The sequence below is a fragment of the Antedon bifida genome, chromosome 11, assembly GCF_963402885.1.
Source record: "Antedon bifida chromosome 11, ecAntBifi1.1, whole genome shotgun sequence".
Classification (NCBI taxonomy): Eukaryota; Metazoa; Echinodermata; class Crinoidea; order Comatulida; family Antedonidae; genus Antedon; species Antedon bifida.
Window position 1 is genome coordinate 839,675 of NC_136236.1, and position 23,684 is coordinate 863,358.

At 34.1% G+C, this 23,684-nt stretch overlaps 1 protein-coding gene across 1 annotated transcript in view; it reads left to right on the top strand.

The window, feature by feature from the left end:
- Nucleotides 1–20,036, top strand: part of LOC144856161 (uncharacterized) — a 56,872-nt gene extending 36,836 nt beyond the window's left edge. The window contains exons 80-126 of the mRNA XM_078714119.1: nt 181–516; nt 734–1,036; nt 1,611–1,736; nt 1,935–2,024; nt 2,925–3,056; nt 3,276–3,309; nt 3,953–4,093; nt 4,336–4,394; nt 4,541–4,882; nt 5,175–5,471; nt 5,644–5,803; nt 6,123–6,184; nt 6,415–6,433; nt 6,655–6,783; nt 7,476–7,543; nt 7,677–7,692; nt 8,341–8,478; nt 9,331–9,389; nt 9,567–9,591; nt 9,802–9,942; nt 10,352–10,416; nt 10,623–10,641; nt 10,954–11,091; nt 11,272–11,330; nt 11,598–11,613; nt 11,714–11,851; nt 12,024–12,082; nt 12,217–12,232; nt 12,384–12,521; nt 12,898–12,956; nt 13,073–13,088; nt 13,356–13,493; nt 13,638–13,696; nt 13,922–13,943; nt 14,129–14,266; nt 14,450–14,508; nt 14,673–14,697; nt 14,881–15,015; nt 15,650–15,708; nt 16,179–16,203; nt 16,546–16,680; nt 17,089–17,147; nt 17,248–17,302; nt 17,498–17,635; nt 18,916–18,974; nt 19,231–19,437; nt 19,523–20,036. Coding sequence (XP_078570245.1) covers nt 181–516; nt 734–1,036; nt 1,611–1,736; nt 1,935–2,024; nt 2,925–3,056; nt 3,276–3,309; nt 3,953–4,093; nt 4,336–4,394; nt 4,541–4,882; nt 5,175–5,471; nt 5,644–5,803; nt 6,123–6,184; nt 6,415–6,433; nt 6,655–6,783; nt 7,476–7,543; nt 7,677–7,692; nt 8,341–8,478; nt 9,331–9,389; nt 9,567–9,591; nt 9,802–9,942; nt 10,352–10,416; nt 10,623–10,641; nt 10,954–11,091; nt 11,272–11,330; nt 11,598–11,613; nt 11,714–11,851; nt 12,024–12,082; nt 12,217–12,232; nt 12,384–12,521; nt 12,898–12,956; nt 13,073–13,088; nt 13,356–13,493; nt 13,638–13,696; nt 13,922–13,943; nt 14,129–14,266; nt 14,450–14,508; nt 14,673–14,697; nt 14,881–15,015; nt 15,650–15,708; nt 16,179–16,203; nt 16,546–16,680; nt 17,089–17,147; nt 17,248–17,302; nt 17,498–17,635; nt 18,916–18,974; nt 19,231–19,437; nt 19,523–19,545 — 4,736 coding nt within the window. The 3' untranslated portion in view covers nt 19,546–20,036. The remainder of the gene's footprint in view (nt 1–180; nt 517–733; nt 1,037–1,610; nt 1,737–1,934; nt 2,025–2,924; nt 3,057–3,275; nt 3,310–3,952; nt 4,094–4,335; nt 4,395–4,540; nt 4,883–5,174; nt 5,472–5,643; nt 5,804–6,122; nt 6,185–6,414; nt 6,434–6,654; nt 6,784–7,475; nt 7,544–7,676; nt 7,693–8,340; nt 8,479–9,330; nt 9,390–9,566; nt 9,592–9,801; nt 9,943–10,351; nt 10,417–10,622; nt 10,642–10,953; nt 11,092–11,271; nt 11,331–11,597; nt 11,614–11,713; nt 11,852–12,023; nt 12,083–12,216; nt 12,233–12,383; nt 12,522–12,897; nt 12,957–13,072; nt 13,089–13,355; nt 13,494–13,637; nt 13,697–13,921; nt 13,944–14,128; nt 14,267–14,449; nt 14,509–14,672; nt 14,698–14,880; nt 15,016–15,649; nt 15,709–16,178; nt 16,204–16,545; nt 16,681–17,088; nt 17,148–17,247; nt 17,303–17,497; nt 17,636–18,915; nt 18,975–19,230; nt 19,438–19,522) is intronic.
- The last annotated feature ends 3,648 nt before the right edge of the window (nt 20,037–23,684 follow it).

Below are 23,684 nucleotides of genomic sequence, written 5' to 3' on the forward strand. Positions count from 1 at the left end.
AAGAAGGTGACATTTTAGAAGTGACTTGAATTGCTTAACAGATTTACATTGACGGATGTGGAGTGGAAGCTGGTTCCAAACTAGTGGTGCTTGTGCACAGCTTATGAGTATTTCTGTACCATCATTTTCATTTATCTTGTATATAATCAGTTTATATATTTGCTTGTTTCCTTATTACAGATCGGTTCAAACCATGCATGTTAGACTACACTGGCAGAATCATTGAAGCGCTAAGAAGTGCTGGCTACACAACCGAAGCAGACGAAATTGACGGAATGATTAACAAGAACGATACATACATCGTAAAAGTCCTGGCAACCATTGATGAAGAGCGTATCAGTAAATATCTTGTGAATCAGTACTGGGCAGAGTGCGACGGTTACGGTAACTACCTTGATACGTCCATTCAACTGTCCACTGGAAGTAAAAACTGTAATTATAGAAACGGTACGTTGATTCCAGGAACACAGAGAACTGTGGGAGAAGAACCAATCAACTGCAGGGAGTTATACAATGGTAAATACTTAAGTTAGCCCACAAGCTTGCTAACAAATTTATTTTAGCATTCTTTGGTATTTTAGTGACTCTTCAAATAGGTGTTGAAATGTATATGAATATACAATGATATTATTCCTTTCAATATAAAAATATTTTTAAGAGTCACTAAAGTATAATTGTCACCATAGTACAATTGTCACCATGGTATAACTGTCATTGTTTTCCTCATTTTTAGTTCCATCACCAATTGAGTTTGATACACAACCATCTGACATGACAGCTGAGGTTGGTAGCACCATCATTTTACCCTGTACATTCACAAAAGTAGAAGGCTACGTATACTGGGTGAAAGACTCTGAAATACCGGTCAATGTGTACCCACACAGTCGCTACTACGTTGATAGGAACGATGCTGAGATGACCTATAACCTTGTGATATACGATGTTCAGAAGGAGGATGAAGGCCAGTACCATTGTGGGGTCACATCTCTGCCTTTCTATGAATCCAGCACTACTGCTCAGCTCACCGTTACAGGAGGTATGTTTAGCTCAGTCTTAACAATTATACGTTACCAATGATGTGAATAAGTATCTACTAATGTAGGCTCAGACCAACATATACTTGATAAGATGGCCGTCCAAGGGGCTGTTTGTCTTGGCGGTTTGTCTTCGTCTTCGTCACCAGGTTTATGTGTACTGTAAGTTGGAAAAGTTTAGGCCAATGCCTTTATAACGCAGGGCCACATCTGTCAATACGAGTCTTGAAGGAGTTCACCATTTTTGCTGCAACTACATCCTTAGTTAGACTATTCCAGACATTGATAAGCATCATCTTTATCATGTTCCGTCTTGCAACATGCTTTCTGCAATATTTTTTCCAGTTCTGTCTTTAGGGCAGGATGGTTTATAGGTGATGCAATGTTTATATCCTTTAATATTATTGCCACATAATTAGTTGAAAAAATTGCCTTGCAATTATGTCACAAGAGAATGATATTCTTTATTTTTCATATTTATCTCCACATGATTATATTATCACCACATAGTTAGTTTAAATTGCGAATATTTCACCATTTTCTGGAGAATGATATTCTTTATTTTTTCTTATTTAGCTCCAGGCTGTCCAGCGCTTACTGACTGTTTGCTAGTCTATTGTAGTCAAGGTTACGTAAAAGATGAGAATGGCTGTGATACTTGTGAATGTTACCAACCAGACTCACATTCTACCACACTTACAAGTAAGTTACAATACTTAGTTTAAGTACCCTAACAGCAATACTAATAAAATACTTGTGTCATACTCTCATAAATCATTAATTAAAGAAATACAATTATTAATGTTTATATTAATGTTATACTGATGTCATCACATTAATGTTTGTTTTCCATAATGTAATTGTTTACTCTGTACTGTTGGTTATATTTGTTTTCCTCAGAATGTCAACCATTTAATTGTTCGTTAGAATGTAATTTTGGTTATGTAACCGATAATTGTGGTTGCTCTGTTTGTGAATGTAATGATTCAGGTAAAAGAGTATTGCAAACATGTATGCAATATTAATGATATCAACCTAACACCTCCTTTAAGGGAGAGGGGATGAGGAAAAATATTATTAATATTGTGACAAATGCATGTCAAATATATTTTGCTTGAGTATATTACAAGCGATTATGACTTCTCTTTAAGGAAAGCTTATCAGTTTAAACTACAATATTGATTTATTAACTCAGTACTCAGAATACTACACTAGTTTTCTTTTTTGTATTTAAATACATTTGTATGTACTATACAATATTAAACATAATACATAATAATATTTAATATACTGTATATTTTGACATCATTTATATTTAATGAATTGGCAATATTAGCTTCATATATAATTAATATCCTGTATGTATTTATGTGATTGTGATTTGCTAGATTTCATCTCATTTTTATGTTAATTATTTTAAATCAATTTATTTATAAAGTCCAAACTGTCATTAACATTTTTTTTCAAAATGTATATTTGTTTTAACATTTTTTTTTAAATAAGTTTTTATATTTTTATTAATAAATGTTTGTCTCGTCATGTTTTATTTTTGTGAGGGTCCCTAATTATCAGCTTCGGCTGGATGGACCACCCTCATAAAATATTGTTGAAATAAATAAATAAATAAATTACAGTCAGACAGTCAACTCTCCGAAGTCAGATGTAAGTGAAACTGGAAACTCTCCTAAAACTTTTACGTTCAATTTAAAGTTTAGTTTGGCAAACAACATTTTTTAGCTTGGACGGGTTGACTATGTCATAATATTCTTGCTGCTTGTTACTATATATTTAAAATTTGATTTTGAACTTATAATTTAATTTAATAATGTTTCTGAAAGTTCAGTTCACATATTTGAAGCAAATTAATATTAATATTTTATTTTCTTTTAGACTATTCATCCAGCATTTTTGAAGCATCGGCTGGTGACGATTGTCCGCCGTTTATTTGTAACAAATTCTGTTTCTTTGGTTTCGAAAGAGGAGATGATTACTGCAGATTGTGTTCATGTTTACCTAAAGTTGGTAAGATATTTTATTTCAGAATTTGTAGAAGGTTTGTGTTAATTTTTTCCGGTAAATTATTATTGATCTTGTGAAAATGTTGGCAGTGGGTAGTGTCCTTTTTCATAGCTTTTCTTTGTATACCACAACCAAATGAATTTCCCCAGAGTTTGGGATGATAAAGTTGTATTGATTTGAATTTTACAATCTGATATTTTTTTTAAAATTTTTGTTCTTTAGAATTGCCAGCAAAAGACCAAGAAGCAGAACCAAGGTATTTTCATATTGTGTATATTTATCATATCTTATCTGGCATACTGTATACAACACAACAAATACAAATTTAAAAATGTGACATGATGGGTAGGGGTAGCTTTAGCAGAATACATCTCTGTAAGTTTGGTTTGAAAAGAACCCAGTCTCACTTAAGAACCCAGTCTCACTTAAGAACCAAATGTCACTTAAGAACCAAATGTCACTTAAGAACACAATCTCACTTAAGAACACAATCTCACTTAAGAACACAATCTCACTTAAGAACACCATGTCACTTAAGAACACCATGTCACTTAAGAACACAATCTCACTTAAGAACACAGTCTCATGCACTTAAGAACACAGTCTCACTTAAGAACCCAGTCTCACTTAAGAACCAAATGTCACTTAAGAACACCATGTCACTTAAGAACACAATCTCACTTAAGAACACAATCTCACTTAAGAACACAATCTCACTTAAGAACACCATGTCACTTAAGAACACCATGTCACTTAAGAACACAATCTCACTTAAGAACACAGTCTCATGCACTTAAGAACACAGTCTCACTTAAGAACACAGTCTCACTTAAGAACATAATCTCACTTAAGAACACAATGAAGTGGCAGTTTTATGACTTTATATTTTTATTATTTAGGTGTTTTGAAAGTCGAAGAGAAACCTTGAGAGAGATAGATTCAATTCTTTCTGAAAGTTACAACGTGGCGCCATTCCCAGAAGCACCAGAATGTGATGATGAAGGATATTTTGTTAAACAATCATGCACTGCAGAAACGGGGTAAGGATGATGTTTGATAATGTGACGTAATCCCCTAAAATGAATGCTGGACTTTAGACAAGACAATTGGCCTATTAACCGTATTTTATCATTGGTCTATGTAGAGTTTGTGCAATTTGATGTATTTTTCTTGTAGTTTTATTGTCTTAATTATGCCAAGCAAAATGAATTTCAATTTTAAGTGGACCAATAAAATTTCTTTCTAACCTTGAAATAATAATGATGTTAATTTTAATTTTTAGATGTATATGCGTGGATGAAATACACGGAAGAATAAATCCATACCAATATCCCGATTGCAGTAAGTTTCTTGTACATTTGTTAATTGTGGTGGTTATTGGATTGAAGGGAGAGGCACATGGAGTCTTTTAAAGGTGGATTGGTGTAGCAATTATGTCATATGAACATCCCCTTGATTTCTTAAGTATTTAAAACTTTGTATTACAGACGAGTACACATCCTGTGTGGCTTCCATGAGTAACATGATATTAGAAGCTATCAGAAGCGCAGGTTACAGCGACGAAGCCGACGAAATCCAACAACTCCACATAGAAAAGAACATCCCCGAGGTAATGAACAAACTAGCGTTGCTCGACGAAGATCTTGTAAGCGTTTACCTCGTTGATCAGTTCCTGCCCGAGTGCGATCATTACGGTGATTACAAAGACAAATCACGACAACTTTCAACCGGAAGTAGCATGTGTAACTACCGAGATGGAACGTTGATTCAAGACAGTTTGCGAAGATTTGATGAACCGCCGGTCAACTGCTACATATACCTTGTTGATGGTAGGTGATTGTTTAGCTCTAAAGGTTCATTTATGTGTACACTTCATTGGTTTTCTTGTGTTTTCATTAATAACTATTTCCATAAATAAAATTCCTTAAAAAACCCTCTAAGTTAAAACTCAAAATTTCAATGGATCTGGCAAGTAAAAGCAATTGCATAGAATAAAAATCTTGAGAGAAATCTTGTAAGGTGTAAGGCAGCCCAAGCTAAGAAGTACATGGACCTGTCGGCGACAAGGCTGTGAAGTTAAAGTGAAAAATAAAGTATCTTGGTTTACTCTTGCTTTTACAGAAGCGCCAACAGTGATCTTCGATGTGGAGCCCTCGGATGTCACGGCAGCCATTGGCAGCACCGTCAACATGATTTGCAGTTTTCTGGAAGTCGAAGGCTACGTCTACTGGTTCAAAGACGACATTCCTGTTAATGTATTTCCACATGGCCGTTACAGGGTAGTGAGAAACGAAGCAGACAAAACGTATGATCTCGTTATCGTTGGCGTAGAGAAAGAAGACGAGGGAAGTTATCGATGTGGTGTTACTGCTCGATCATCAACGATTCTTAGCTCACATGCTCGTCTGGTTGTAGAAGGTATGAACAATTGGTTAGGTACTTGGCCTTTACCAACAAAATATTGTCTTTAAAAAACAATAAATACTATTTATTTTGCGATGATAATTACTCGAGTTGGCTTAGAAAGACAACATAAAAAAAACATTTTTTGTTCTCAAACACATTTTTTGTTTTGTGCTTTTTTTCACAGAAACAAGTGAAGTACCACTATGTGCTCAAAGACGAGATGAACTTAACTTAAATATTGAATTAGCTCAAAAACTTGGCATCGAAATACCAGACTTTGGTGAATTACCAGCTTGTGCTTCAGATGGTAGATATGAAGTTCTTCAATGTTTTGATGCCGTTGGGTAAGCTATACTATTAACATAATTAAAATTTAAAAAACTGTTATTGTCTTATATTCAATAATGAATGTTGTTTGATATAAGTTGAGCTCTGTCTGTGATGTGCCCGTATATGGACATGATGATGTCATATCACTATCATATTTGGGCACATCAAACTAGTTTGATAGTGTAGACAGAGAGAGACATAATACAACAGCAAGAACAATACTCTACTATGTAAAAACAAAGACGGGTGGTAAATGTTACATATACTGCTTAAAAAATAATTTTTTCTTGTTTCTCGCATAATAATACAATTATTTATTATCTTTGTTTTTAGCTGTTATTGTGCAGATCCTGAAACTGGTGATGTCAATTCAGACCTTGTTCCTCCAAGTTGTGGTAAGATACTTCTAGTGTGCCCAAATATGGAGGTGATGTGCCCAAATATGGAAGTGATATGCCCATATATAGTAGTAATATGACATCATCATGTCGATATATGGGCACATCACATTTTTGTTGTCACATAAAGATTATAATATAAAATTATAAGGATGGTGTATTCTCAAATAATTGTGATTTAATATTTTTAAATCATCTTTTTATTTTCTCATGTTTTTTCTTTTCAGTCCCATTTGACCAATTAAGGTAAGTTTTTATGAATACTTTTAATTATTATCTAATAATACTTTCATGTTGGTGAAATAGTTATATGCTATTTTTATTTAGGTTTTTTAAACGGCAATGACAGATGACTACTATATAATTAATGCATGTTTTCCAAAGAGTCCAGGTTGATTGTGAGACGTCGAGATGCCAATTTATATTTATTTTTGTTTATATATTTGTTTTTTTTTTGGTTTTTATAGTTGTGCCGAGTTTGTTGAGACTTATAGACGTCAACTAGCTAGTGGGTTGATCGCTGACCCAGAAATACAATTTTTGACGTGCTCAGAGGATGGAAACTATGACGCTCAACAGTGTCGCTCAGATTTTGGGTACGAAAATGTATTGTTTCTTAGTATTACCTTAAGCTCTGTCTACACTATCAAACTAATTTGACAAAAAAAGTGTGATGTGCCCATATATGGTACTGATATGCCCTCATATGTCCATATATGGGCACATCACATTTTGTTTGTCACATAAAATGTGTAGACAGAGCTTTAGTTTCCTTGATAGTCACAATTAATGTAACTTGATCCTCTGTCCAAATCAATACATTTCTACTTGGATAATTTTGTGGAATTGCAACTAAAACAATAATCATTTATAGGTTTGTGTAACTTCTAAATTCTGGTACTGGAGCAAACGTAAACCTTGATTACTATGATTAACTTAGCTGATATATTTTAACTAATATGTATATTTGAGGACCCCTTTGGAAACAAGCCTTTGGGCTTAAAGGGCTATCCCCTGCTTTCCATGTTTAATTTCTCAAGTTAAATGTTTGTATTATTCTATGTATTTATTTTCATTCAAATATTATGCTGTTTTATAAATTCTACTGTTCTTGGAAAGCAATAAATATTACTTACTTGAGACAATTTTTTAACTGTCAATGGAATATTTTATTCTCTATAGACTATGATACGTTTTTAATGTTTCTATATATTAGTATAAGTTACATTTTTATAGACAGAAAATTACATTGTTCAGCTTTTAGTAAGTTTATGATATCTCTTTGTAGTTTCACCCACTGCATATGTGTAGATACCAGGACAGGTAAACCAAATGGAATGACACCACCCAATTGTAGTAAGTATTGTATAATTTATATTACAAATTATTAGTTTCAAAATTCAATAGTAAGTTGGTAAATGTACTTTCTTTCTTGGATGAGTTTTTGATATATTGCCTGAATTTAGTTTTTTTTTTGGTTTTTTTTCAGTGACACCAACAGGGAAGTAAGTATACATTCTTAAACATTCTAAAGTTTTTTTTTTTTTGTTTTTTTTTACCATATTTAATGAGGGTGATCCATCCAGCTATTGCTGATCATTAGGGACCCTCAGAGGTTCACAAGACAAACATATACACAAGATGCTCTACATAAACAAAGTCTTATTACAAGTCTTTGGGAGTGGAATAATTTGGTCCTTAGAAAAAATCCTGACATGTGACGGGACTTGAACCCAGGACCCTTGGAGTGGTAGCCAAGCATCATAACCACCAAGCCACAACTCCACTCAGTTAAACAAGCTGAATACATGTCTCACAGTGAGACTCCAATATTACCCTTCCCAACACACTAGGACGCACACCATACACAACAAAAGTAGTTCTTTATGTCAACATGTACCTGGAGGATGCGTCAACGTTGGGGTGCACATCATACAAAACAACATTGTTGACTCTCAGTGGGTGTAGGATTTAGAGCGCAATGCAAGGATTTAAGCAACATAAGCAAATTGACCAATAGCAAGCAAAAGTTTGAATAATCATATCCTTCCATGTGTTGCATCATAGCGGGAACCATGCTTAAATGTAAAAGGGGTATAAAAGAGTTACAATGTTCTACTAATGTATTATATTTAATTCATATTTGTCATCAGATGTGCACAGAAAGCAGCAGCGGTCAATCAGCAACTGGCAGAGGCTTCAAGACTCGGCTACGAGATAGCTGACCTGATTCCACCTGTCTGCACACCTGATGGCAACTTTGAATTGTACCAATGTGTCCCTGAACAGGGGTAAGAGATTCAATATGTTGCTTCTAGTGCGGGCCCAAGTTATTATTGTCAAATAACTGAATAAATTAGTATGAATTAAATTGAATGACCTATGCAATAAGGCAGTGCAGTCCAAAGTAAAGGTTCAACGGGCCGGCCATGTAAAGGTTCAACGGGCCGGCCATGTAAAGGTTCAACGGGCCGGCCATGTAAAGGTTCAGCGGGCCGGCCATGTAAAGGTTCAGCGGGCCGGCCATGTAAAGGTTCAGCGGGCCGGCCATGTAAAGGTTCAGCGGGCCGGCCATGTAAAGGTTCAGCGGGCCGGCCATGTAAAGGTTCAGCGGGCCGGCCATGTAAAGGTTCAGCGGGCCGGCCATGTAAAGGTTCAGCGGGCCGGCCATGTAAAGGTTCAGCGGGCCGGCCATGTAAAGGTTCAACGGGCCGGCCATGTAAAGGTTCAACGGGCCGGCCATGTAAAGGTTCAACGGGCCGGCCATGTAAAGGTTCAACGGGCCGGCCATGTGAGAAGTGGATTTTTCCAAGTTTGTTTTAGGCACTTTAAGGGTGTATTTATCAGTTTTACCATTTAAAGGTGCTGCAAACAGAAAAGAAAAACATGCTAATTAATGATAAGTGAATTAAAAGCATAAAGGTATTTATATTTGTCCTCAAACTGAGGAAATTCGGATTAGGCCCTCCATTGAAAAAAAAATTACGAAAACCTCAGCTACTGTTTTTTTCTGGAATTTCCAAATTTATTTCTATTTACTTCAAATGTTTCACAAGTGTATGAAACAACAAATTTAATTTGTGGAACATCAATTTAAATTAAAACGGTTGATATATATTTTTTGAATTTTCATTTTTTTAAAGATGTTTTTGTTTGGATGCTATTACTGGTGAAAGAACCGGTTTGATTGGACCAGATTGTGGTAAGAAATTGAATTAATTTAAGACACAAGGAATCTTATTTTGGTAAAAATCTGAATAAAATGAATAAAAGTTTAAACATATTTAACATAAATTAAATACATTAATTTAACATATAACACATTTGTCCTGCACTTCCATTTTCTGATGCTCATAATAATGAGTTTTCTGTTTTTCAGAAATAATTCCTGTCCAAACTGCAAAGTAAGTACAATTGTGTGCCTTAATTATTAAAAAAATTCACATGGCATAGTAGGCCTATGTTACACAACAGTTTTCTTTTACCATATATAGTAGAACTTTATATGAAATTAACCAATCAAATTTTACCATATATAGTAGAACTGTATCCAATCAAATTGAACACACCAAAGTGTGGTATACAATGTAACATTATGTATTTGTTATTACTAGATGTGCTCTGGAAGCCGCTTCTATCGGAGAACAGCTAGCAGAAGCTGATAGACTGGGTCACCAAATTGCTGATTTAGCGCCACCAGCTTGCACCCCCGATGGAAACTATGTGGACGTACAATGTTCACTAGAACCTCTAGGGTAAGATTCACTAATAATATGTTTTTTCTCGATATGTTCTGTTTTGTTTCTTGGACCGCACCGCATATTGTGAGTGCCACTAATCAATATGATACTTGATGACTTTTGTATTTATTTTTTCTCGTAAATTTTAGAATACACTTTTATCAAGCTTATTTCGAGTTTTTATGTATTTCATTTTCATCTCTTTATCAACCTTTTTTTTTAATATTTTAACGATGATGAATAAAAGTATATTTGATTTGAAAGGTGCATGATCAACAAATAAATAAAAAATGGAATGATCTAGCACAACCAAAATGGATAGTTTGTAGAAGCCGTACTTCACAAAGTGCTAATGTTCTATCATCTAGTACTGCCACCACCCCACCAAACTTAAACCACCATTTTTTGTTTTATTTTTTTTTAGCTGTTACTGCGTTGACGTCATAACTGGAGAAAAGACAGGAAAGTTAGCGCCTGACTGTAGCCACAGTAAGTTCTTAATCATCATGCGACACTAATTTTTCTTTGCATATATAAAATTTTCTTTGTTTTTTGAGAACAAATTTGATAATTGTTACGGTTATTTTTATTATGGCAACCAGTCCTTAAGAAGGTTGTTTAACTTTAACTCGTATAAATGTAACACAATTCGATATAATCCTATTGAAACTTTGTATTACTTGCTTTTGTTTCAGATATCACAGAACTACAAGGGTGAGTATTATTAACAATGGCTTTTAGGAATTTATTGACGTTTGCTAGGTTTTAATACATCAAAGGTTTTATTTTGAAATAACATTTTGTTAAAAACCACCTAGAACCAACCAAAGGGCTTCTTTGCTCAGGCACCAGAGATCTGGAACCAACTTCCTCGTTCCATCCGTTACACTCCATCCCCATTTTCAATTCAAATCTTTCCTGAAAACTCAGCTATTTCAATAGTTATTCTTTCCATGTTGTGCTGTGAGACTCCGGTAAAGAACGCTTTATAAATGTTTGACATTATTTTATATGTATGTGTAACAGATGCGCTAAGGAAGCTGCTGAAGTCAACAAGCAGTTACAAGATGCTTATATATCAGGCACCATCATCGCTGATCTGTCGCCCCCAACGTGCACTCCAGAGGGCAACTACGCTCTTGGACAATGCTTAGCGTTGATTGGGTAAGACTTTAAATTAGTATGAATATTCATTTATTTAAATAAAGTTAAGCAAGTATCTAAACTTTAACATTGTCTACCTAAAATATGGAGTAAAACTATATATATGAAACAAAACAGCCCAAATAAGACACAAATTATAAAATGTGAACATCATAATTAGGATTGATAATTTGTTTTAAGGTGTTACTGTGTTGATGCAATTACTGGTGACCAAACAGGCCTTACTTATCCTGAGTGTGGTAAGGATTGATGTTGATTTTAAAGTTATATAATTTGATAATTATAAAAACCAATAGATGCACTGATTAACGCCAAATAATGAGAGGCAAGCCATGATTCCTGATCATGATCAAATAAAGATTTAAACGTTTAATAGTGGCTTGCCTCTCGTTATTTGATAATTATAGATTTAATTGCTCATGGTTTTGTTATGTTTTTGTTTAATCCATGCGACTTTTCTTTTAAATAACAAATCTACAACAGTTTTTTTTATTTTTTTATTTCAGAACCAGAACAACAAACGTGAGTATTATAATAATTTTAATAAGTTCATTTTATTGACTTTTAGAAATGAAATATGTTTGTTGTAATACATTTATTATTTTATTTTTATGTGATCTAGTTGTGCTGAGGAGGCCGCTGCCATTAACAAGGAGTTGGACGACGCTATAAAAAGAGGAACAATCATTGCTGACCGAACGCCACCAGCGTGTACCCCAGATGGTAACTACGCTCTTGCACAATGCTACGCATTAATTGGGTAAGAAAAAATGATTAATTTATTTAAACGAACAAAAATTCCACCAGAAGACTTATACATGCAATTAAACTATTATAATTTTAAAGAAAGCAAAACATCCCAACTAAAGATACTGACTATTAGATTATAAATTATGAACACCATGACTAGAATATATAATTTGTTTTTAAAGGTGTTACTGTGTTGATGCAATTACTGGTGACCAAACAGGCCTGACTTATCCTGAGTGTGGTAAGAATTATTTATAAATTTTAAAGTTACGTAATTCAATAATTCTAAATTATCAATGTATTTTTTTGTTTAATCCATAAACATTTTTTAAAGAAGATAAATGTAAATCAAACATTTTTTTGTTTTTATTTCAGGTACTGAACAACAAACGTAAGTATTATAAGATGTTCCAATTTCATGGTAACAATCATCATACTAACTGTTGAAAACTCATTTATTTTATGTTATGTTGTAATATTTAATTTTTATTGCAAATTTTAATAAATAAAAATAATGTATGTATTGAAAATATGTATAATAGATGTGCTGATAAGGCAGCAGCCATTAACAAGGAGTTGGATGATGCTATAAAAAGGGGCGCCATCATTGCTGACCTAACGCCACCAGCGTGTACTCCAGATGGTAACTACGCTCTTGCACAATGCTACGCATTAATTGGGTAAGAAAAAATGATTCATTTATTTAAATACTGTCGACCAAAAATTCCACATGTCAATGCCATTGACTATACCAGAAATCTAAGCCTGTCTGTAACATACTAACTGTATCCTTAGGCAAGTGCTTTACTCTAGTTGCCTTGTCCTTCGGATGGGACATAAAGCCGTTGGTCCCGTGTACATAGTGCATGTTAAAGAGCTTAGTACACTATTCGCAAAGAGTAGGGAATTGTGTCCCGGTGTTCTGATCTAGTAGGCGCTGCACTGCTGGCTGCTATGGGTCCGTAGAGGGCCTAATCCGAATTTCCTCGATTTCAAGTTAAGCTTGAGGACAAATATAAATACCTTTTTCCGTAACATATGTAATTTGTTTTAAAGGTGTTTCTGTGTTGACGCAATAACCGGTGAAAAAACAGGACTGACTTATCCTGAATGCGGTAAGAATTAATGATTCAGTCTAAATTTCTGTCATTTGTTTTTTTCATCTGTCAAAGGTTTTTCTTTAATCTAAAGACAAATGTAAATTAAACAGTTTTTGTTTTTTATATTTCAGGTAGAGAACCACAAACGTGAGTATTGTAATTTGTTACAATCATGTGCACTTTAAAGAACCTTATACATCATCAAGTATGGGGTTACCCCGGTGTACTAGTACACACACTCAGTCACTGTCACACACAGCCACTAATCATAGCATAACTGGGCCCTCTGGGAGAACAGTCTTTGATTGGAGAGGCTACCCAGTATAAAGAAATAATAAAATAATTATTTCACAGTTTAGTATTTTATTTTGATGGAATATTGTTATAATAAAAACATGTATGTATGTATGATAGATGTGCTGATAGAGCAGCTGCCGTTAACAAGAGGTTAGACGACGCTATAAAAGCAGGGGAATTCATCGCCGATCTAGCACCACCAAATTGTACCCCAGATGGCAACTACGTCCTTGTACAATGCCATCCATTAATTGGGTAAGAAATTGTTATTATTTAAATTCTGTCGGTCAAGAACATGGACTTCCATGTCTCAAATTGACTACCAAACAATAAACTGTTTCCATTCTTTTAAAGAAAGTAAAAAATCCCAACTAAAAGATAAAACGTTTGTTTTTAAAGGTGTTTATGTGTTGATGCAATTACTGGTGACCAAACAGGGCTGACTTATCCCGAATGCGGTAAGAATTAAAGATTTATTTTAAATTTATGTATCAATTTCTTTACTTTTTCAGGAATACATTTTAACTACAATCAGAACATTTTCTAAATCTAATTTTATAAACTGTTCTTCGTTTTTGTTGAGAATGTCTGTGTTAGTTTAATATGTGAGCAAAGATGTTGATAACCATGCCTTCAAACAGCAATGTCTTTTAATTCAAATATTAATTTTCTTTATTTTTCAGGGATTGTTACCCCAGAAACAACGTAAGTATGTTTCAAATGCGCCGAATTACTGTAGTAATGTAATATATATATAACAAATTTACTGTAACCCAAGCAGAAATGTCGGCAGACTTTTAAGCGTAGAGGCAGTAATGATTGATGATGACTAACAAAAATCAAACAAATAATTTGACAGTCTCCAATAAAATTTTAAATTATTTATTTAGGTGTTTACAGGTGGTTGCATCCATTAATGAGCAGATAGAGGACGCTGAGGAAGCTGGTAGATCTACTGAGGATTTAGTGGCACCACAATGTGCCCCAGATGGTACCTTTAAGCTTCTTCAGTGTCTACCTAAACAGGGGTATGTAAATTAAAGTGTTTAATCTAATAAAAGGTTGATAACAAATAATTTTTCTACTTAAATATTCTCTGGAAGTTTTACTGATTTAACTAATTTTAACACACCATACCACATACATATGGAAAATTAGATTTTAGTTCATTATGCGATTATTATTATACTATTGCTACTATTCTCCTTCAGATGTTTCTGTGTGAATCCTGAAACGGGAATAAACTCTGGTTTCACAGCCCCGGATTGTGGTAAGATATAGTTTCACAATTACCGTGTTCACTATACTGTATTACTAATATACTTGCTCTTAGCATAAAATACTATCCACTTTTTTATTTGTAATCTATTTTCTCATTTTAAAAACATTCGTTTTAGTTTGTTTAAAATTAACTAATGCATTAATTTTTTTCAGTGAGTTACGAGGTTCCTGAAGCAACGTGAGTATTTAAAATTATGTTTGTCTTTTACCGTTTATACTATAAATACTACACCCCACCCAATATTTTACACAATGGTCAGGCCTCAAACCCATCGGACAGCGGTGAAACAGATGGGGATTACAAAACTCACTCGTCATAATGGAAAGAAAATGATTTAATAAAGTACTGTGTTTCTTATAGATGTAGGGATGTGGTATCTTCAATCGAGCAGAGACTAAGAGAAGCGGAAGAATCTGGAGAACGCATCTTAGACCTTCTACCACCATCTTGCACAGATGATGGCAATTACGAACTACTACAGTGCTCCATAATTGGGTAAGAGTTCAGTGTTTTTATATTTATATAAAAGTAATAATAATAATAACTGGTACTTGATATAGCGCATTATGCTGAAAGCCTCAATGCACTTTACAAAGACAGAAAATTTAGAAAAATTACAAATTAAAAAGGTGGGTTTTGAGGAGAGATTTGAAGACACTGGTGGAAGTAGCCTGACGGATTTCAATAGGCAACGCATTCCATAGAGAAACGGATGCCGAAGAAAATGAAATATATGGGCAAGAAGAGACTCAGATCTAGATTTATTTTAGCTTCCATGGATCTCCACATGGCGACTCTGTAGAATAGTTAAGGACTATAAACCGTAGGTCCAGTGTACATATCTGGCTCATGTCACCAACTCATCATATACACTGAGCCCTCTGGGAGAACAGTGTTAGACTGAAGAGGCTACCCAGTAAAGAGTAAATAATAACAGTTTGGGCTTTTTGGAAATACTTTCTAAAGCTCTGTATACACTATCAAACTTTATGTGACAAAAAATGTTATGTGCCCATAACATGGACATGATGATGTCCTATCAGTACTATATTTAGGCATATCACTACCATATACCATATTTATTTTGTCATACTCAAGCAATAATGATTAACATATCTCTGTTCTTCAGATGTTATTGTGTAGATGCAATTACTGGAACACGCTCTGGACTTCGCGAACCTTACTGTCGTTAGTATTCCATTTATTTGGTTATTTTAAAGTATGACCTACTTGTATTTGTATTCAGGCCTGTCAGTTGTCTCGCTTTAACTGGTATAAAGCGTGGTTCCCACTAGAGACGCAACGAATGGGACATTCGTGCAATGCAAGCGAGTTGACCAATGACAAGCCACTGTTCGAATAATCCATTGCTTGTGATTGGTAAAATCATTTACGTTGAGTTATGTCCTTGCGTTGCATCGCTAGTGGGAACCAAGCTTAAGAGACAGAGTCCAGAGAAAACTCAACTTGCGTTTCAATTGTAGTTCATTGTTATGAACTCCGTCTGACGAGGGCGTATCCCTTACTTCGTTTTGAGTGTTAGCATGGATTTACAATTCCTACTTTTTTGTGAGACATCCCTCGCTTGTTTTACCTTAATTTAAAACCATTATCAATTAAACTGCAATCTAAATTTGTTTTATTTTTTTTACTTTCAGTGGATTCTAAACCAGATGAAATAAAGTAAGTTGAAACATGTACAACTGTCTCATTATAGATAGAATGCACTATGTAACAGTCTAGTATGTATGTAGTGCTGCTGTTGCTGTAGGTAGTATACTCACTCTCGGAATACAAGATCTTTTACTGCTTAATTTATTTCTAAAATGTTTTTTCAACAAGCTTTTGAGGGTTAACAACTTGCATTGTATTAGAACCCCAATGGAAATAAGTTTTTTTAATTAAACTTTTTTGGGTTAGCCCAGTTAATATCGTTTTTTTAATTGTCTGTAAAATAAAATGTAACTAGCTGGTCATACACAACATTAGTTTAACTGTTGGGTTTTGTTGCTATTTTTATAACAGCTGTATACAGAAAAGAGAGTTTATTGAACAACAGAAGGCAGAAGCCATTTCACAGGGAAGTCCAGCGCCCGACATTGTACCTCTGACCTGCTCCGAAGATGGCTTGTACAGAGAAGTGCAGTGTCATAATTCTAAGTAATTACACAATAATCTTTAATTAAAGCTTAAATTGTAAGTTAGCTATACATATATATAGAGTTATAATTTGAGAATTAAGTCAATATCAAATTTGATAAAGGGATAATATAGAGATACGCATGATTTGATTTGGGTGGGTGCAAAGTTATATGATTGGGAACAATTTCATGTTATGTAGTACTTTGCGAGCAACCATGGATGGGGGCGGTCAAGGGCAACCAGTCACACCTTCCTGTGTAATTCCTGTACTATATCAATAAATTGTTTTAGTTCAGCAATTTCAATATATTTGGAACTAAAAGTTCATAAAAGTAATTTATGTTTATTATGATACGTTTTGTCCACCAAGAGTTGTCACAAGCACTAAGATATATTATATTAAGTTATACTACCATTGTATTTCAGCTGTTTCTTGGTGGATGTAAACAATGGAAACTTTATCAGAAATATTGTGTTTAAAATTGGTAAGCATACCTTTTTTTTACATACAATTTTATTTTTATGCAATATACTTATGCCTTAAATTATTGAATTTGTTTTTGCATGTTTTTTTTTGTTTTTTAGAAGCAACTGAACGTACACCAACAACAGAGAGTGCGCCACCTGTGGGTCAAGGAAGGTAAGCCGTGATCACCAAGTGCAATAATCCACCATCATGGAGTTGACTAGTTTAAATTGCTATAGCATTAATATAATAATATCCTGGATTTATATAGCGCCTAATGTTGTGAAACCTCTAAGCGCTGAACATTATTACCCCGGTCCTTTTTTGCATAAAACATATGGAAATAATAATGTATGTTTATTTTGACAGCTGTTCTAGGGCAGCAGCCGAAGTTCACGCCCAGCTCGCTGAAGCTGCACAACAAGGTGCCTTCATTGCGGATTTGAACCCGCCAGACTGTACCGACGATGGCAATTACAATCCTATAAAATGCAACTACCCAATTCCGTAAGTATATATTTATTTGCATTATATTTATTTATAAATCCAAAGGCAAATTACTAAAAATAATGACAATGCTGTGGGTATCAGCAAAGAATATATATCACAAGAATGAGTAATCCGCGATTTTCCCGGATCCCTGTAACAGCAATATTGTCCATAAGTGTGGATGTATCTGGGACGTATACAACTTTTTGTGACGGTTTCACTAATCAAAGGCTGGACCACCGGTAGTATTTTCATGATAAAAAATGTTATCAACTACATGCCACCATCATGTTAAATACTATTTGGATATTTAATTGTTCCTTTTATGCAATTTATTTAGTAAAAACTGTCGTATAAACAGTTTGCTTTATCAACCGGGCGCTACGATAGCGTGACCGGGCGTGTTGGTGTTTACGCGTTTTCACGAAGGATAGTTTAATAATATTCCTATATTTAACTTGTTTCTGGTAAAACAAATAAATGTTAATGACATTTAACATTTTGTCCTATTAATAACATGTATTTTATACTAATTTATATCATAAAAACAATACTTAATTTACCGGGCGTAGAGTAGTACACGGCAATGGTAAAGAATAGGCCGTGCTGAGTACGATTCGTTGATTTTTGGTGTTGCTGTGTTAGGCCTTTTTTGTGAACTAACTTAGCATGTTAGTAAATAATTGTCTGTAAAAGTGAATGTACACTAGTTTGTTAATAAATATGTATTATAAAATGGTTTACAATTGCAAAATATATTATCATAATTCTATTTAATGTGACATGTATAATATCTATTAAATCAAGTCTTATTTAGTATGTATACATCCGCCCTTATGAGGGCGGGCATTACTCTCTGGAGCTCTCTGTTACAAATTTCTCATGCAAAAATCGCGGAATACTCATTCTTGTGATATATATTCTTTGGTATCAGTGGCTGGATCTCAATGGAGATACAAAATAAAATAAGCACTGAAAATGACAATACTGTGGGTATCAGTGACTGGATCTCAATGGAGATACAAAATAAAATAAGCACTGAAAAATGACAATGCTGTTGGTGCCAGTGGCTGGATCTCAATGGAGATACAAAATAAAATAAGCAAAAATCTAAATCAAAACGATAAATTTAAAAAAAATTAAATAAGCAGACAAGCGCTGCCCGAGTATTTACATTTATTTATTCAAGTATCCACAAATCACAGTGAAGTGAAAGTATAGTACTAGTTTAGTTCGTACTGATTTTATCATTAATTATGTTATATATTATATAATTATTTATTATATTTGTTTTATAGATGCCACTGTGCAGATATATACACAGGAGATCCAAACTTTTACCTAATGCCAGCTTGTGGTAAGTAATATCAAAACATCTGCGAGAACATTTTTCTCATCTTTGTAATTTTTGGTTCATCTTACAAATGTGTTATGGCACTCACTCACTCATTCTTTGTTGCTCACAGTACAATCTCATGTAAACAGACGTTGAGTTGTACAATAGAAATGAGATAAAATTCATTGTTATCCAAAATAAGTATCATTTGTATGGAATTGTTAATCTAAAATAATGTGATCAATCAATCAATAAACATCCTTTTTCAATTTTACAGATACTCCGGGTGAGTGTGGTGCAGTACGTCAAATATCCATAGACGCCAACGAGGATTTTATTCCCCAATGTGACTTTGACGGGACGTTCCTGGCGTATCAGTGCTCAGGCTCAATATGCTGGTGCGCCACAGCCGATGGCGCTCCAATCGATGGAACTACACACCGATCGGGAGAATCTCAAAATTGTTATTTAGAAAGACGAAAGGGTAAGACTCATTTTTAGATAAAAAGTTACTAAATTTCAAGTATGTGTGTTCAAATTGATTGAAAGTTTCATTTTTTTTTTCTCAGCTTCTGAAATATTACACGGCTAATGATGACTGGTAGGAGTTGCGATTCGCAATACAAGATCATTTGTATGCAGCATAATACGTGTTAATTGTATTAGGTCTGATCGAATACTGTAAATTATGTTTAAATATCAGGATCGATTTTATATTATTGTGACATAATGCTGTTTGCAGATAGTACACCTAAGAATAATGGAATATTGCCGTTTTCTTTAGATAAGTAAATGATAAATGCCATACAAAGAAAGCTTATTACTGAAACTCGTGTGTCGATGTTGGAACAATGATGTTCTTTCATTATTTACTTATTTGTACTGTAGGCTAATACTTTTATATTAGGAATGTTAGCTGGTTGTGCAGACATTTACAATAACATACCTCCATTTATAATTTAATTTGAATATATAAATTAACTTTTTTGTTTTGCTGCATTGTAATTAAATTGTAAGCATTCCGAAATGTCAGTACGGTACAATCTTGTTTTTATTTGTTATTAAATACTTTTGGATACAATATCTTATGTAGTGTTTTTGTTATTCAGCTCATTCCGCACACAATAATTAGTTGGAACCATTTTGGTACTAATATTATACCTCCATGGCCACATGCAACTACATTTACAAGTCATCAATGGACCAATGGATAACAATTGTACAGTAGTTCACTATGTGCGACTGTTATATTCAAACGAGGTTCTGCGCAGAAGGAAGATGACAAGATCTATGGCAAAATATAGTGGCATAGCAACAGATAGTGGCATGGCAACAGATAGTGGTATGGTAACTCTATTGACGGACATAACCATTTTTCTGTAAAGCTCTGTCTACACTGTTAAACTAATTTGACAAAAAAAAGTGTGATGTGCCAAAATATGGTCATCATGTCCATATATGAGCACATCACATTTATTTATCACCAAGTTTAATAGTGTAGACAGAGCTTTAGTCGATAGCCTCAAATTAATACACTTAATTTATGATTATACAAGTTCTTGACGCCTTCAGATCAGTTTTTAGTACACTACCTATTTGTAAACTGACAAACTCAAATTCTATTCAACTTACAAATGTTTTATAAATTTATTTTCAATTGTTCTATTATCAAACATGATGATTCTAAATCATGACAATGGATGGGTCTTGGAGTAGCAAGCATGTTCGTCCACTCAGCCATTAAATCAGGAACATTTGAAAAAGAAAAAGAAAGCATTATTAAACAATATTCATTACATTAGAATGGTACAATATGAACATAAACTGCCATTGCCCACGTCTGTTCCAAAGTAATACACTTTGGTTAACCAGGGTCAACCACGAGAAGGTGTGGGTTGGCTTGCTGGGTAGAGAGGCTATTACACCCATCACAAAACTCTCCTTTAAGTTATTTTCAGGAGTGTGTTTTCGAGACGCATCGTACCCATATGACCCTGAACATTTAACGGACACAAGTATGTTATGCTCTATTAGCTAATATGCGCTTTTAAAAAAAATTCTACAAACGAAGGCCTAATGTTTACCGGTAGGCCGAAAATGATATTTTATCTTAAGGTTTTTTTTATCGAGTTTATAAGGCATAATTGTTGCTCGTCCTTGATACGGTTGACAGTATAACAATAACAAATAATATTAATAATATAAAAATTAATTATAAGTTGAAAACAAAAAGTAAATGATTAGTTGATGAAAGTGTAATCGGTATCATACTAACTGCTTAAACTAAGTCTAATACTTAATTCGCTTATTTTAAATTAATTGGTACCATTTATAGCGCACATATCTACCAACTTACTACTACTATCTACCATCTCACTATATCTACCTACTTATCTACTGGCTAAGTTAATCCTGACTAGACTAAGGCCACTAAGTTATAACTAATATTAATTATAATACCGATTACACAGTGTTAGGTTGATGGTACAGAATTATACAAAGTACATAAACAGTAAGTATTCAACAAAGACATTTTTAATTTTTTTTTTATAGATTTCAAGATTTGACCGAAACATTTTTTAACTTTACCTAATGTTTTGTGAGAATGGTGTATCGTACACCTTACGTTATTAAGCTTTGTTTTAATGCGATTGGTTGAACATTTTTAATTTTAAAAGAAATGATTTTAAGTCGCATTTAGTATCGCGTCATCATTAGAGAATTCGCGACATACTGCTCGCGTCATCACTATTATACTATTTTGCGTCATCATTATAGAATTCGCGTCAAACTGCTCGCGTCATCATTATACTGATATTTTGCGTCATCATTATAAAATTAGCCGTTAGCTGTTTAAAATCAACTAATAAAGCATAACATACTGAAAATAGAAATATCAAACGGATTACATAGAAGAGGAGTTTATAAAAGAAGGAGAATAAAGGAAAAATAAGAAAACCTTATCACCTTATCACCTCATCAACATCTAGCACAGCTTCTACTATCAGCAACAGGCTTCGGTGATGAGCTTCGTAAGGACGGCTACTGAAAATATTGTATTAAAAGTATTATAAAAATATAATTAAAGATATCAGCTACTGCTTTTACGGATATTTTTGACAGCTTTCCAACTTTCGTAAGTCCTTGGTTGACACCGAAGTGTTAAAAGTTATCATCCTCACCCATGGTCATCTTGGGCAAGTTCAATTCGTCGACAATGAATATATAAAAATTGGTGTATAAATCAAATATTATATATAGTATATCACCTACCTAATAGTATAGTTTGGTTCTTGGTTATCATCACAGAGATGCGCCAGCCGTTACCATTTCTTACATCTTGAAGTTGGTATGATGCAACTTTGGTCAACTTGGGTGTCAGGATCTAGAGGATTTCAAACAGCCATTAAAAAAATTACACATTTAAAAATTTAAGAAAATACAATGATAATCAACCAATTGGCTTTCATAATCAAATCCATGCAACAGTTTTAAACATCAATCTGGGATCTAATGATAGTTATTTACCTGCAACATCAAGTGTATTAGAATGTTTTCCTCTTGATCACCAGTCCTCTATCGCGCATCATCCATCTTTGTAAGATGCGACACTCTTTCATCTTCTAGTTGAAGAACCTAGAAGCAGCTCTATGCGGTACCCAATGAAACATGTAAAGGGGTTATAAATTGTAGGAACACGACACAATATATGAAAAAACCATTACGATAAGCTAATTATTGTTTACCTCCTCCACAAGAACCATAAAGAGCATGCTAGGCATCCATGTTCTGAGCTCCTTGGCCAGATGCTCCTGAAACAAAAGCAAATCTGGCTGTAATTTAAATATGTTACAGACGTCTTTAAATTTTCTCTCATAAGCTTTTTTTTAACCTCATCTTTGAGAATCTACCAGAACAATCAACCAGTGACATGCTTCCGATGACAACCAACATCCGTTATAAGCTCATACTTGGCATACATCGCTGTTCATGTAACAACAAAGCAATACATTTAAATATGTTAGAAATGTACGACGTAAACATATAATAGGCATTCTACAATAAGAGGTGAAACTCAATGAATTATCTCCACAGCCATATAGATCTTTTACCTCATCTTACAAGAACCATCAAGTATCAACCACCTGCTTCCGATGACAACCAACATCCGTGCCGATCTCCTTGGTCAGATGCACACTGCTTTAACAAAGCAAATTATAATTTAGATGTATTACAAAATGTACAACGTAAACATAAGCATAAGTCCTGAAAGGTGAGACTTGCGGCCATTAGAAAATTCACAAGAACTATCAACCACATGCTTACGATGACAAACAGTGTTATTGGCCAGATGCATCGTGGTTCCTGTAACAATGCAAACCAGAAAATGTAATTAAATAATGTTGCAGTGTCTTTGAATAATTTCCTCTTTCATAAGCTTATTTTTACCTCATCTTTGAGTTCCACAAGGACCATCATCAGACGACAACCAGCATCCGTGCTGAGAGCTAGCTCCTTTGTCAGATGCAACCTGTAACAAAACGAACAGACAATATAAATATAACGAAAAGGATTGTAATCGTTGGGAGACGAAAAATGCAACCATTTTAATTACCTATACCAGTGTGTACAACCAGCCAACCAACTAACCATTGGTGCTTGTCTGTAGGCTACCGCCAACCATTGGTGTCCGTTGGGATCTTGAGGCTGAAGTCTGCTGCGTCTACGAAA